Consider the following 15975-nt stretch of genomic DNA (forward strand, 5'->3'; position numbering starts at 1 on the left):
TGTTACTTCTGGGGAGTAACACAGCTGAGGAGCGACTGAATCAACTGAGAGGCTATCGGTAAGTAAAGTGCAAGGGCGGGAGGGCAAACCCATTTGATCATCGGAACGAAACGATTCACTCCCCAGTTGATCGTTGGAGCTACCCGTTCAACCGAACCGATATGAAGCAGCTGAATCCCACCCCTGTGTGAGTGTTCCTTGTGAAAATATCAGTTGTCATAAAGATCTGTTTGGTGTAAAACAGCCACTTCTTACTGATTTAAATCTCACCTGTTGCCACCTACAAAAGCCCCCCCCCCAAAAAAAATCTAACTGCATAATGTTCCTTTGAATCAGAAATGGCACCCTTCTGCAGTGTTTCAGAATACTTTAATACTTATAAACATATTGGCAGAAAATACTTAGCATTCATTACATTTTTAAAAAAGGATTATAATCTGCTACCCAATGCACGGGTTATAAACAACGTGTCTCTATCGATTTGTGTTAGGTAAATCTACCTGATGTCTTTGGTCATATCATTTCAAATACAAGCCTGTCCACCTGTGGATCCTTTCCCCAAAATTTTGATGTGTGTGTGTGTGTGTGTGTGTGTGTGTGTGTGTGGTTAAGACAACAATTCAGAAGAAAAGCAACACTAAGAGAATTACTAAACGTTCTCCTTGCACATATGTGCTAGTTGTTCCCGACTCTAAGGGGCAGTGCTCATCTCTGTTTCTAAGCTGAAGAGCCAGTGCTGTCTGAAGATGTCTCCGTGGTCATGTGGCCGGCATAACTAAACACTGAAGGTGCACGGAACACTGTTACCTTCTCACCAAAGTTGGTCCCTATTTTTCTACTTGCATCTTTTACATGCTTTTGAACTGCTAGGTTGGCAGAAGCTGGGAAAAGTAATGGGAGCTCACTCCATTAAGCGGTACTAGGGATTCGAACCACCGAACTGCCGACGTTTTTGATCAACAAGCTCACTGTCTTACCTACTGAGCCACCGCGTCTGTTCAGGAGGATTACTAATCAGATCATAATAGAGTCTCTTTTTTCACTTGTACATAACCATGGCACAAACACACCATTACACACGCAGCATTATGAAGAGCAGGTGGCAGCTGTCAGAAAGATGCTTTGCACAATTTCATATTGTGTGCTAGTTGCACCATGGATTGGGAGGACCTGCTCACTGTCACATCTTAGTCACCTCCTGGCTGGATTACTACAGTGAACGCTACCTCTGGCTGCCCTTGAAAACCACCTGGGAGCTACAACTGCATTTGTTTGAAAGATTTATATAGCTTCCCATCTTACATATAAGATGTCTGTCCTACACGCCTGAGTGGCCATGCTTTAGATCCTTTCGTGAAACAATCCTATTTGATGGGACCCAAAAGGTGCGACATTTTCTGCTGTGCTTGTCTGTAAATCATTCCAGATCTCCTCAGGGATAGAGCTGACCCCAACTTTTTTGGCCTTCAAAAAGGCAGTCTAAACTTGACTTTTTCTTCAGACTTTAGGGCTGAGATTATTGGGTTTCCCATCGAGAAAGGGATAGAATTGGGATTTCCTGGTTGTCTGGATTTTAACAGAATTCTCATTTTATTTTATAATGCATATGCATCACTTAGAATCTTAAGTGTCTAGACTGGGCAACTTTATCATGTTGCTATGACATGGTCCTAACTTTGTCCTCACCCTATGACGTGAAATGCAGTAGAAATAAGAAGGGATTGGCAGTCCAAAAATGTGATGCTGGGGAGTTTTCTACCATCTTAAGAATAGATGTATAGTACAGCACTTCTGCTCAGCAGTGGGGACAGACTCTAGGCCTAAACTCCAGAAAAATTGAGTGAACGCAGACATTTCACACTTAATTCTTCGTGTGGTATCCATCTGAGGAATATGTGTTTTTTTTTACAATGGATACAAACTGATTCTCAAAGAATACAGCAATAGCACTAGCACCAGTGATGGGATTCAGCCAGCTTGCACCTATCCGGGAGAACCGGTTGTTAACTTTCTAAGCAGTTTGGAGAACCGGTTGTTGGAAGAAATCTCATTTGGTTTTTTTCCCACTTTACAGGGCTAATCCTGTAAGGAAGGCAGGAAGGAAGCAATCTGGTGTTGTTTCTAGCCTAATCTTTATTGCCCTGCTTACAGAAACTGCCTCTCCGGTTAACCCTTATTACATCGTAACAACTAAGGTGAAGTGCCCATTGACATGAGTGATGTTGCATTGGCCACACCCACCAGGTCACGACCATTGAGCCACGCCTACCAAGCTGGTCATTAGGGCAGAGAACCGGTTGTTAAATTATTTGAATCCCACCACTGACTAGCACTTAGACTTGGATACCACTTCATAGTGCTTTGCAGCATTCCCTAAGCAGTTTACGGAATCATCATTTTGCCCCAACAATCTGGTTTCCCATTTTACTGACCTCAAAAGGATGGAAGGCTGAGTCAACCTTGAGCCCATCAGGATCGAACTACTGGCAGTGGGTAGGGTTAGCCTGCAATACTGCACTCTAACTAGGAGTGAAATTCAGCAGGTTTTGGAGAACCGGTAGCGGGAATTTTGAGTAGTTCAGAGAACTGGCATATACCACTCTGGCTGGCCCCAGAGTTGGGTGGGAATGGAGATCTTGCAGTATCCTTCCCCTGGAGTGGGTGGGAATGGTGATCTTGCAGTATCCTTCCCCTGGAGTGTGTGGGAATGGAGATCTTGCAGTATCCTTCCCCTGGAGTGGGTGGGAATGGTGATCTTGCAGTATCCTTCCCCTGGAGTGTGTGGGAATGGAGATCTTGCAGTATCCTTCCCCTGGAGTGGGTGGGAATGGTGATCTTGCAGTATCCTTCCCCTGGAGTGTGTGGGAATGGAGATCTTGCAGTATCCTTCCCCTGGAGTGGGTGGGAATGGAGATCTTGCAGTATCCTTCCCCTGCCACGCCCACCAAGTCACGCCCACAGAACCGGTAGTAAAAAAAATTGAATTTCACCACTGACTCTAACCACTGTGCCAATATAGTCCACCCGTAGTTAAATTCCAGTTTCAATAGCCAGGTGCCCCAAACATGGAAGTCCCATTGAGATACCATATCAAAGAACCAACAGATGGATACAGCCCCTCTATTCAATGTCCTTGTACAAATTAGTCAAAGTAGTGTGACTTTTAAGAGTGGCTATTAATCTGTTGCAAAAGCAAAACAAAACCCCACAGCACTTTAAACACTGATTTATTTATTCTGAATGAGCTTTTGAAAGTAATGTAATCCATGCAAGCCCACAACAGAATAAATGTGTTAGTATTTGAACTGCCACAAGTTTATCTTTTCATGTTTAGAGAAGAAATCCTTTTGTGTTTGTACAATGCCTGCCACAAGCCAAGAAACCAGAGAAGATTTGGCTCACAATGTTATTCTTGAACCTGCTCCTTTTCTGAATTTTCTTAACCAAGCAACATTTTACCAACCAGCAAAGACCACCGTCCAACTTTTCAAAAACCTGCATCTTCACGATATGCCAATACAGGTAGTCCTCGACTTACGACCACAATTGAAACCAAAAATTCTGTTAAGTGAGACATTTGTTGAGTTTTGCCCCATTTTATGGCCTTTTTTGGCCACAATTGTTAACTGCAATTGATAAGCTAATAACATGGTTGTTAAGTGAATCTGGCTTCCTCATTGATTTTGCTTGTCAAAAAGTTACAAAACCTGTTCACATGATTTTGGGGCATAGCAATGGTCATAAGCAGGGGTGAAATTCAGCAGGTTCTGGAGAATCGGTAATGGAAATTTTGAGTAGTTCAGAGAACCCGCATATACCATCTCTGGCTGGCCCCAGGAGTGGGGTGGGAATGGGGATTTTGCAGGATCCTCCCCCTGCTATGCCCACAAAGCCACACCCACAGAACCAGTAGTTAAAAAAAATTTAAATTTCACCATTGCTCATAAGTATGAACCAGTTACCAAGCATCTGAATTTTGATCGCATGACCCTGTGGGCGCTGCAAAGGTTGCAATTGTGAAAAACGGTCATGTCACTTTTTTCAGTCCTGTCGTGACTTTGAATGGTCACTAAATGAACTGTTGTAAGTCAAGGACTACCTGTATCACAGTAATCCATTTGAGCTGCTTCTATTAATTTCAAGTAATTCCTTACAAACACCACTTCCTTTACTGTAACTATGCAGAAAAGCTAATTATCACAAATGGCTTTAAAACACTACTGTCAAGGCCAGATTTTCCTATAGGCTAACTAGGCTTCAGCCTAGGGCCTCAAGATCAAGAGGGGCCTACATTCAAATTGTTAGCAAAATTAAAATTACACTATTCTAAAAACAGTGAACACTAAAACAGAACCGAACCGAAAATAAGGAGAAATTCTACGCATATGACTAATAAACAAACATAAAAATGTATTGGTTAAGATCGTTCCAGCGCCGCAGCAGTTGGGGAGCCTGTCCACGTTCCCGGCACCGGCGGTCGGGCGAGAGGCGCGGCCGCTCCCAGTAGCCACCCCGTCGACGCAGAGCCCACCAGCGGCCAGGCAGGGGAGGGCAAGGGGGCCGAACCGGGCAGCTGAGCGCAGCAGGGGAGGCGGCTGGTCTCGCTGCCTTTGCGGTCGGGAGGCCAGCTATATATATTGATATATATTGATATATATCACAGTAATGATGTATTTTATTGTCTCTCATGTAATTTACAAACTTAAAAATGGGAGGTGAAAGAGCCTCGTAAGTGGAATAGCCTAGGGCCTCTTTTCATCTAAATCCGGCACTGACTACTGTACATTGAAAATTGCTGGCCAAATATATATACAATTCAGATATAATCATATGAGCACCCTGGATCTTCGGAAATAAAAACCCTCCCAGCCTGACAATTTGCTAAGTAAATGGGGGCCACGTTTTGGAGATGCCAATAATAATTGACATGTCAGAATCCAGCCTGCTTCTCAGGACAGTGGTATCCATGCCGTTTTCTGCTTGAAAACCTGCAGGGCGGGCGGTGGGAGGGAGAGAAAGATTTTAAATCGGCAAAGCCGTGTCGCTTTAAAAAAAAATTAATTGCTGACACTGAACTTGAAGTAAATATTTTCAGCCGCAAAGGGCTTAGCAGCACCTCCCCTGGCATGCAGCCAACAAATAAACAAACCTTCGGGGGTCCCGGCGGAGTTTTCCAAACTTAGGACGGTGCAGACCGAGTTTGCAAACGCGCACGGGCCTCCTTTGCGCTTTCGGGCACGCATATACCCCACCCCACCCCCCGGATCCCAGCAGAATCCGTCCCGCGCTTTTCCTTCGGCCCTGTGGCTAACTTTTTCCGACCAAGTTTTAATGTTTGGATCAGCCGTGAGGGCGGCGTGAAACGAGCTGCTATTTTATTTCCCCGCAGCGCGGGGGAAGGTGAGCGCCCGTGGGGAGTGAGCAGCGGCTGCTGGTGGGACGCAGAAGGGAAAAAAAAACGGGTGACCCTGCAGAGGCGCCGCCTGGGCGAAGCAAAAGGCTGGGCCACCCTGCCCTGCCCTCAGGATCTCCGCCTTGGGTTCCCCTTCCTAGCATCATCTTTTGGCTGCCGCCTGTGGATCAGCTCTTCTCGCCATGGCTCCGTCCAGGCCGACGGCACCGGGCATCAGAGTGTGGGCTTTCCTCCTGGCAGGTGAGTCTTCCTCGCGTCCACCTCTGCTCCCTCTCGGAGATGAGGGAACCGCCGCCGGCTTGGCCTGTCAAACCCCGCCGGACATGCCGGTTGGTGGGAAGAGTTGCTTCCACACTGGAAGAGAGGAGGGTGCAAGCTCCGGATTATTGTTTGATTTGATGTGTCAATCGTTTACAAGATAATAGGTATAAGAATAAACATGAGTCTGAATGAAATGGGGACCAATAAATGGGGACTGTAATACAGGGACGATGGTGTGCTTATATATGCCCCTCTTAGGAATGGGATGAGGTCAATAGTAGACAGTCTAAGGTTAAAGTTATGGGGGTTTGAGGATGTAACAGTAGTCAGGTAGAGCATTCCAGGCATAGATCACTCTGTTGCTGAAGTCCTATTTTCTAAAATTGAGTTTGGAGCGGTTTACATTGAGTTTGTATCTGTTGCGTGCTCTTGTATTGTTGCAGTTGAAGCTGGAGTAGTCATTGACCGGTAGGATGTTGTAGTGGATAATTTTGTGTACTACGCTTAAATCCGACCCTAGGCGGTGTAGTTCTAGATTGTCTAAGCCCAAAATTTCAAGCATGGTGGTGTAGGGTATTCTAGCTAGGGAGGAGAGAGGAAGGAGCAGAGGCAAAAGCATTGGGGTGCAATAGTGCCAATGTGGTTTCAGGTTTTCGTTTTTCTTTCCTGGGGTTTTCAGGCCCCATTGAGTAGGGCCTTGGGGTCTCAGGGAGATATCTCCTGTCCTGTCCACAGGAAGGCACACCAAAGGGTTTTGAGTCCAGCTTTGGGAGTTTCAGTGTAGCAATCTGCTCCAAATAGTGTAGGTGTCTATGGGGGGAGGGGGGGTGAGATGCCAATAGGAGAGTGATCCCTCTATTTGGGGGATGAATAAAGGTGGGGGTGCCGCAACTATAGCCCTCAATTTACAATCCCAATTGAGCCCCACATTTCTGTTGCTGAGTGAGAAATTTGTTAAGTGAGCTTTGCCCCGTTTTGTGACTCCTTGCCACATTTGTTAAGTGAATCACTTCAGTTGTTAAGTTAGTAACATGGTTGTGACAACCATGTTACCAACGTAACATCCCCATTGACGTTGCTGGTCAGAAGGCCACAAAAGGGGGGAAATCACATGACTCTGGGTAAAAAAAATGGTCTTAAGTCACTTTTTTTTCAGTGCCGTTGTAATTTCAAACGGTCAGCAAATAAATTTGTAAGTCAAGCATTGTAGTCTTCTAAGTTCTCAACCTTTCCTTCACCACGGACCCCCTTAAAATAACTTTTGTGGCCACGGACACCCCAAGACTTAACTCAAAATTTAAATCATAACATTTCTTCAAGCTTTTACGGACCCTTTGTGACAACATTGTGGCTTCCCTGGGGGTATACAAGTCACAGATTGAGAACCATTATTCTAAGGCTGGGATTTAATGTTCTGGGTTGGGAATGGCCACTTTTACTCTGAATAGGCTGGCCTGCCTTCACATTGCGCAGAGGGCAGAAAATCAACAAGTAGCCCTTTCCGAATGCTGTGATATGAAAGCCCGACTGCCTGATTCCCCCACACCCCTGCTCTGATAACCAGCATTTTGGTACTATGACTATTTGCGCAGGAGAAACTCTCAAGGAGTGAGGGAGATATTGAAGTAAGTGCCGGACTGGAGATGCTGTTGCTGAGAGCCAAAGGGCTTGCATCATATCCTCTGTGAAGATAAATATCAAGAAGCACCGTCTGTCATAGGAGCAGGGAAGAAAGCCTCCCCTTACCTATAAATGGCACATGGCATGTAGATTTTTATTCCTGGATCGCCTTGATTCAGTCCTTGTATTAATAATTGGGAGAGACTCATTTATGGTGCATCCTTACCAGCGGGATCAGAGTTTTATACTTGTGAATGCGAGTTTATGGAAGCTTCCCTAACTGTAGTAACTTTTCTCGAGTCAAAATTTTGACTTCCAGACTACCTATCAATTCTGAGAGTTGTAATCCAGCTATTATCCATTAAATAATCGTGTTAGTTAGTTTACTTTATTGTTATTGTACATGGTACATTGAAATTAAATGCCGTCTTCATTGTACATTATAACTATAAAAATGAAAACACAAACATACATCCTTTACATTCTATATAATTGAAATTGAAAACCTGATTTTGTACTATACCATAGGATTAAGTATGGTTATTGTCCTGGGATAGAAGTTGTTTTTCAGCCTATTCGTCCTTGTTTTGGAGGTGGGTCTATCGGCTACCTGTTTTCAATCTGTCGATCACTTTAACCTCCGTATCTTCGTATCTATCCCCCCCCCCCCCCGCAATGCCTTTGGAATCCACTTTGGAGTGTGTGGTCTGTGCATTCCTGATTTCTAACCAACCTTGGTTGTGGGGAAGCTTCACACCCATTTCCACCAGCTGGAGCCTTTGTTCCCGATTCCCTTTGAAGTTTTGGCTCCAGAGGATTTGAGGCTCAGGGAGTTGGCCGGCTGCCTGGAAGCAGCATCGCGATGCGAGAGGCTGGTGGGGAGATGGAAAGCTCCCACTTGCCGCACCTCCCTGGCAGCTGAGACGTCCCTGCTTGGAGGGGGGGACGGGGGACGGGATTTAGAAGAAGCAGGTGGATTGGAAGAATGCTTTGCATGCCATCCTGCAGGAAAAGCCTGGGTAGGGTGGACAGAAAGTCATGCCCGTGGCATCCAGCGGGACCCCCCCACTCACACGATGGTGATCCCTGCTTGAGGCTGTGCCATCGCTTCCCCGCCGCAGCCTCTTGAGAGGGCAGGCGTTCTCTGAAACTCAGCCATCGTTCACAAATACAACTCAGCCCCCACGTCCCTGGCCCAGGGCCAGGCTGGCCGGTCAACAGAGCCAATCCCCGCTAGGGTTATTTCTGGCAGTGCTGCAGCTTCCGCTCTCAGGCCTAAAGAAAGAGGAGGGGAGGGGAGCTTTGACATTTCTCTTTTCCAGCCCCACCCTTGCATTGAGCCATAGAAACAGGTGGAAGGATAAAGGATCTGGAAGAAGGAAGCCTTGGTCTGGAAGATCCGCTAGAATCCTTTAGGGCCAAGTGTGCTGTCTGTGTGAGGATCACCGAATAGCAGCTTCTCTGGGGCAGAGCATAGATAGATGGAGGATCGTGATGACAAAAAGCTACTGTCAGTTCTTGAATTTTCAGAGCATGTTGGAATCTGTCCTCCACCTTCTTCTCACTGTAACATCAAATAGCCTTGAGCTTCGTTTCGCAGATGGGGAATGCGACTCACTCACCCCAAACCAAATTGATTTAAATCCAGCTCTGGATTGATTACAGGTAGTCCTTGACCTCCAACAATTCATTTAGTGACCGTTTGAAGTTACAGCCTCATGGAAAGTGATGGCGAAAATATAACCAGGTTTCACACAATGACTGTTGCAGCATCCCCACGATCGAAATTTGGGTCCATGACAACTGTTATTTACGGGTAGTCCTTGACTTATAACAGTTCATTTAGTGACTGTTCAAAGTTACAAAGGCACTGAAAAATGTGACATGACCATTTTTCATAGTTACGACCTTTGCCGCATCCCCATGATCATGTGATCAATATTCAGATGTTTGGCCCTCAATGACCAAACGGGTCATAAATATTTATTTTCTGCGTCCCAGGATCATGTGATCTCCTTTTGCGCCCTTCTTACAAGCAAAGTCAACGGGGAACTCAGATTCACTTAACAACTAGGTTACTAACTTATCAACTGAAGTGATGCGTTTAATAACTGTGGCAAGAAAAGTCGTAAAATGGGGCAAAACTCACTTAACAAATGTCTCACTTAACAACATAAATGTTGGGCTCAATTGTGATCGTAAGTCGAGGACTACCTGTAATTTATGACAGTTGCACTCTTCCAGGATCATGTGATCACCATTTGTAACCTTTCCAGCCGGGTTCTAACAAGCAAAGTCAATGGGGAAAGTCAGATTCACTTAACAACAGCATGATTCATTTAACACCTATAGTGAATGACTTAACCACGGTGGCAAAAAAAGGTTGTAAAATGGGTCACAACTCACTTAACAACTATCTTGTTCAGCAATAGAAATTTTGGGCTCCATTGTGATAGTAAGTTGAGGACAACCTGTATTGCTTTCAAGTCAGTTTTGACTCCTGGAGATGGCCTGGACTAGTTCCAGAAGTTTTCTTGCAAAATTCAGTGGTTTTCCCTTGGCTTCTTCTCACCAATGGGTTTTACATTTTGTTACCACCGGTTCGCCATGCACATGTGCCTGGCCTTCCGTGCATGCGACCAGCCTCAAAAACATGCCTAAATAAGACAGCAATAGGATTTCCGCTACTGATTTGGCTGAACCAGTCTGAACCAATAGCAGTTAGACTTATATACCGCTTCATAGGGCTTTCAGCCCTCTCTAAGCGGTTTACAGAGTCAGCATATTGCCCCCAACAACAATCCGGGTCCTCATTTTACCCACCTCGGAAGGATGGAAGGCTGAGTCAACCCTGAGCCGGTGAGATTTGAACAGCCGAACTGCAGAACTGCAGTCAGCTGAAGTAGCCTGCAGTGCTGCATTTAACCACTGCGCCACCTCGGCTCTTCGCCACCAGCTGAAGACCACCTCTGCTTCTTCTTCCAAGAGCTGAGAGATTCTGACGGACCCAAAGTCACCCAGCTGACTTCTTGTTTAATGCGGGATTAGAATTCACTATCTCCCAATTTGTAGCTTGGTGCCTTAACTACCGCCCCAGTCTCTGGATGTTTATATATTTATTGCTTTTTTTTTTTAAGGAACATTTTGAGTGGCGCTCTTGTAAACTTTTATCCAAGGCAGTTTTTCAGTTCACATCTGCTTAAGACATAGAGTTTCAATTCATCGGAGTCTTGTATTAAAACCTCAGGCTTTCTTTCTAAAGATAAAATGAGGGGGAAGAGAACAATTTGAAAAGCATCTCTTAAATCCGAATAATAAACAGCCAGACTGAAGACCACCCTTGTTCTGTCTTCATGCAAGCCCAAAGCATCATTAAAATGTGCTTAGATGCAGCAGAATTAATATTTTTTTTGTATTTGGAGGGAACTTTGGTTCGGAACAAAATGATTTGGCTCCTTCTTCTCCCTCTCTTCCCCCATTAGACTGAGAAAGACATCTCTGGTATGATGGTATGTGATGATGGATGTTATTTGGTGGGGGGTGGGTGGGTTAGGCATATTTAAGTTAAAAACAAAACTTGACTCGGGGCCAAGTGCTATGGAATGCATAAGACTGTGGAGTGTTTGCCAATCGCTCCCTGTATATTGTCAAGAAAGAAGAAAAAAGTTAAAGCAGCACATCCAATAGAAAATAAACTGTATTTACAGGAAGACCCTGTAAAAAAAAATATTACAGTAAAACAGGTATTCTTTCCATAAACTATTTCTTCAGGAGTCCGGGGAAAAATACTTCTTTCCTAGTAAGAAATAGAATGCATTGAAGATGAGTTTTCTTTAATTTTGGTATTACGCAGTCAATAAAACACTCTGGTTCCAGGGAAAAATAACATACACAGTTACCTGGAAATCATTTCCATTTAGCCTCCAGAAAATCACCACTTGGTAAATATACAAAGAATTGAGCCATACATTTATTTATTTTTTGATTACACATGTAGTGAATTTTGTTGAATTATTTAGCTCTACCTACTCTGCTGTTTTTATTGGTCTTCTTTTACTTTCAGAGGTGGTGTTAGACTTCTAAACCAGGGGTGGGTTCTGGCAGGCACTACTGCCGGTTTGCTTGTGGGCTCGCATGCGTTTGATGCGCGCTCTGCACACATGTACACTGCAATAAAAATTATTCTGCGCATGCGCAGAAGCAACCCCCCCCCCAAGATGGCAGCGCCAGGAGAGCCAGTTTGGAGGCGTGGCAGCAGGCCTGGGTCGCTGCCGGTTCCAGCGACCCTGCCCGCCAAACTGGGCCGAACTAGTAGGAAGCCCCCCCCCTGTTCTAAACGGCTTACACCCGGTCAGCACTTCTTTACCCTCCTACCATCGGGAAGGAGATATAGAAGCATAGCCAGCCACACAAACAGGCTAAAGAACAGTTTTTATCCATGGGCCGTCAGACTCCTGAAAGTGAAATAATATCATAACTAAGTAGTACGGTGGACTTGCAGAGCCGGCACAACATGTAACATGTTCACACTGGTGTAATGGGATTGGGTGTTTGTTAATATGATTTATTGGGTTACGAATATTTTTTCTTTTTGACTTCGCTGTAAGTTGTATTGTCTTGCGGGGGTGGTGGTGGTGTTGCACTGAGATAGCTCAACCAATCTCATTGTATATATGTTGTGCACTGACAATAAAGAATTATTATTAAATCCTTCCTTTTCTTCAGACATCTAGTTTAAGTGCCCCAGGGTGTGCCACTTCCACAGCAAAAGGGAAACACAGTGGTCCTTGACTTGTGACCGTAATGGAGCCTGGCAATTATGGCCATAAATCCGAATAGCATGTTATCACACAAATGATTCAGTTTTACATCCTTGTTTTCTGATGATCATTAATTGAATGCCCCTGGTCATTAACCAAACCCATCATTAGCCGTGGAGAGTTTTTAATGACAACTGGAAATAAATGTGTCCCCCCCTTTTTCCCCCCAAAAACTTTGTAAATTGTGGTCACATAACTGCAGGATTCTGCAAATGACTGTAAATGCAGACCAGTTGCCAAGTGTCCAAAAATGCAGCCATGTATCGAAAGGCGTGGGGGGGGGAGGCGGGATGGAGAGTATTTCATTTATTTCATTTATTAAATTTATAGGCCGCCCAATCCTGGAGGACTCCGGGCAGCTTACAACAAACAAACAAAAAAAAAGAAGAAAAGCAAAAAACATAAAAGATAGTTTAAAATTCACAACACACATACGTTTTAATCAGGGCTGGCCCTTAACACTAAGGTCAACAGCCCCAGGCCTGCCAGAATGGCCAGGTTTTAACGGCTTTCATGAAGGCCATGAGAGTGGGTAAGGTCTGGACCTCTGGGGGTAGCTAATTCTACAGGGTCGGAGCAGCCACAGAGAAGGCTCTCCTCCGGAGGCCCACCCTGTGGGATCTTATCAGCCGTTGGGAGGTGTATGGCAGTAGGCGGTCTCGCAGATAGTCTGGTCCTAAGCCATGTAGGGCTTTAAAGGTAATAACCAACACCTTGAATTGCGTCCGGAGACCAATTGGCAGCCAGTGCAGCTCGCGGAGGACAGGTGTAATATGGGTGTATCTCGGTACACCCAATATTGCTTGCGTGGCTGCATTCTGGACTAGCTGTAGTCTCCGAACGCTTTTCAAGGGTAGCCCCATGTAGAGCGCATTGCAATAATCGAGCCTTGAGGTAACAAGGGCCTGAGTGACCGTTTGAAGTGCCCCCCTGTCCAAGTAAGGCCGCAATTGGTGTACCAGGCGAACCTGGGGAAAGCCCCCCCTGGTCACAGCCGACAGATGGTGTTCCAGTGTCAGCTGCGAATCCAGGAGGACCCCCAAATTGCGGGCCCTCTCTGAGGGGTATAAATTTTCACCTCCCAGGATCAAGGACGGACTGTCTGAACTGTCCTTCGGGGGCAACATCCAAAGTCACTCAGTCTTATCGGGATTGAGTACCAATTTGTTCATCCCCATCCAGATCCTGACAGCTTCCAGGCATCGGCACATCACGTCTGCCGCTACACTGAGCTGGCACAGGGCAGATAGATACAATTGTGTATCATCTGCATATTGATGGTACTTTATCCCGTGCCGTCATATGATCTCACCCAGCAGCTTCATGTAGATGTTGAATAGGAGGGGGGACAGGACCGAACCCTGCAGCAACCCACATTTGAGGGGCCTAGAGGTCGACCTCTGTCCCCCGACCAACACCGACTGCGACCTACCGGAGAGGTAAGAGGAGAACCACCGTAAAACGGTGCCTCTCACTCTCACCTCCTTCAGACGTCGTAGAATGATACCATGGTCGATGGTATCGAAAGCCGCTGAGAGGTCAAGAAGCACCAGGATAGAGAAGTGCCCTCTATCCCTAGCCCGCCAGAGATAATCGATGAGTGTGACCAAAGCGGTTTCAGTGCTGTACCCAGGCCTGAAACCAGACTGAAAGGAATCCAGATAATCCGCTTCATTCAAAGTCCGTCGGAGTTAAAGCGCCACCACCTTCTCAACAACCTTCCCTAGAAAAGGAAGGTTGGAGACAGGACGGTAGTTTTTCAGGACGAGTGGATCCAGGGAAGGCTTCTTGAGGAGGGGTCTCACCACCGCTTCCTTTAGTGGTTGCAGGAAAGACCCCTCCTGCAAAGATGCGTTGGTAATCGCCTGGAGCCAGCCTCGTGTCGCCTCCCTGCTGGTCGAGACCAGCCAGGAGGGGCACGGGTCCAGTAAGCAGGTGGAGGCACTCATCGCTCCCATGGCCTTGTCCACTTCCTAAGGGGTGACAAGTTATAACTTTGAACAGTTGAGGACTGCCTGTGTAGCAATTTTCCACTTTGTTCCCATGATGTTTTCTGCGTCTTCTGCCCAACTTTAAGCTTAATTTATTTTTAGCTATAGAGATAGTATTAAAAAGGGAAAAAATTCCCTTATTCCCACACCATCCAGTGCTAGCTTTATGATGTGGAAAAACTGTTAGGTTTTACCAGCCTTCACATGGGAGCCAAAGTTAGGTGTTCATGGTGGGAAACAGGAGAAAACAGGCTGGGTTTTCAAGTTGAACGTGACCACGATTTTGTGGTCACTTCTGGTCATTTTCTGAATGGTGCCATTCTGCTTTTTGCTCCCTAAAGAGCTGGAGATAGATAGCTCTTTCAGGAAACTAGTAGGAGTCTGGAATAACATAACAGTGAAATAGTATGCTAGGTGAAATAATGTAGCTATATAGTGCTATTGCCAGCTCGGGCCTTCACTGTGCCTCAGCTCATAACAGGAAGGAATCTGCAGATCAGTGATTGGGGACTGGAGACTAAAACATATGAAGAAAGGTTGCTGGAACTGGGTATGTCTAGTTTAATGAAAAGAAGAACTAGGGGAGACATGATAGCAGGGTTCCACTATCTCAGGGGTTGCCACAAAGAAGAGGGAGTCAAATTATTCTCCAAAGCACCTGAGGGTAGAACAAGAAGCAATGGGTGGAAACTAATCAAGGAGAGAAGCAACTTAGAACTGAGGAGGAATTTCCTGACAGAACAATTAATCAGTGGAATAGCTTGCCTCCAGAAGTTGTGAATGCCCCAACGCTTGAAGTCTTTAAGAAGAGATTGGATCACAATTTGTCTGAAATGGTATAGGGTTTCCTGTCTAAGCAAGAGGTTGGACTAGAAGACCTCCAAGGTCCCTTCCAACTCTGCTATTGTATTGTATTAGCAACTACAGCAGAGGTGTTATTCAGGAGGTTCTGACCAGTTCTGGAGAACGGGTGGTGGAAATGTTGAGTAGCTTGGAGAGCTGGTAAATACCACCTCTGCCTGGCCCCGCCTCCATCTATTCTCTGCCTCCAGAGTCCCAGCTGATCGGGAGGAAATGGAGATTTTGCAGTATCCTTCCCCTGCCACGCCCACCAAGCTTCGCCCACAGAACCAATAGGAAAAAAAAATTAAATCCCACCACTGGACTACAGGTAAATCTCAACTTACAACAGTTTGTTTAGTGTCCGTTCAAAGTTACAGTGGTACTGAAAAATGTGACTTATGGATGTTTCTGACAACCATTACAGCCTCCCCCCAGTCACATGAATGGAATTCGGACACTTGGCAACCGTCTCATATTTATGGCGGTTGCAATGTCCCGGGGTCATGTGATCCCCTTTTGCAACCTTCTGAGTAGCAAAGTCAATGGAGAAGCCAGAGTCAATTAACAACCGTGTTACTAACTTGACAACTGCAGTGATTCAATTAATAATTATGGCCAGAAAGGTCGTAAAATGGGTCAGAATTCACTTAGCAACTGTCTTGCTTAACAACAGAAATGGTGGGCTGAGGTGGGGTTGTAAGCTGAAGGCTACCTTCATATAGGGAAAGGAAATGAAGGGAAGGAGAGGAGAAGAGAGGAGGAGAAGGGAAGGAGAGGAGAAGGAAGAGAAGGGAATTCCTAAATCTGTCCCCTCCTCTCAAATGTTTTCGGCAACTTCGTTCTATTAGTAGTGATACTTTCATTTTATTCAACTTGTGTTGTTTATTTTGGGCTTTATTAATTTCAAAAGCTTTTAAGGCAGTTGGGTTTTAGGATTAGAGAAAAGAAGGACCAGGGGTGACAGGATAGCAGTATTCCAGTATTTGAAGGGTTGCCACAAAGAGGAGGGAGTCAACTTGTTTTCCAA

The 15975-nt window shown here is 45.5% G+C and overlaps 1 protein-coding gene across 1 annotated transcript in view; it reads left to right on the forward strand.

Annotated features, from left to right (window-relative positions):
- The first annotated feature begins 5369 nt into the window (after positions 1-5369).
- LAMB2 (laminin subunit beta 2) overlaps positions 5370-15975 on the forward strand; it is a 76869-nt gene continuing 66263 nt past the window's right edge. The window contains exon 1 of the mRNA XM_087708711.1: positions 5370-5653. Coding sequence (XP_087564837.1) covers positions 5596-5653 — 58 coding nt within the window. The 5' untranslated portion in view covers positions 5370-5595. The remainder of the gene's footprint in view (positions 5654-15975) is intronic.

Source organism: Thamnophis sirtalis, unplaced genomic scaffold (genome assembly GCF_051295495.1).
Source record: "Thamnophis sirtalis isolate CommonGarterSnake01/CBP01778 unplaced genomic scaffold, rThaSir2_p1.2 scaffold_3, whole genome shotgun sequence".
Classification (NCBI taxonomy): Eukaryota; Metazoa; Chordata; class Lepidosauria; order Squamata; family Natricidae; genus Thamnophis; species Thamnophis sirtalis.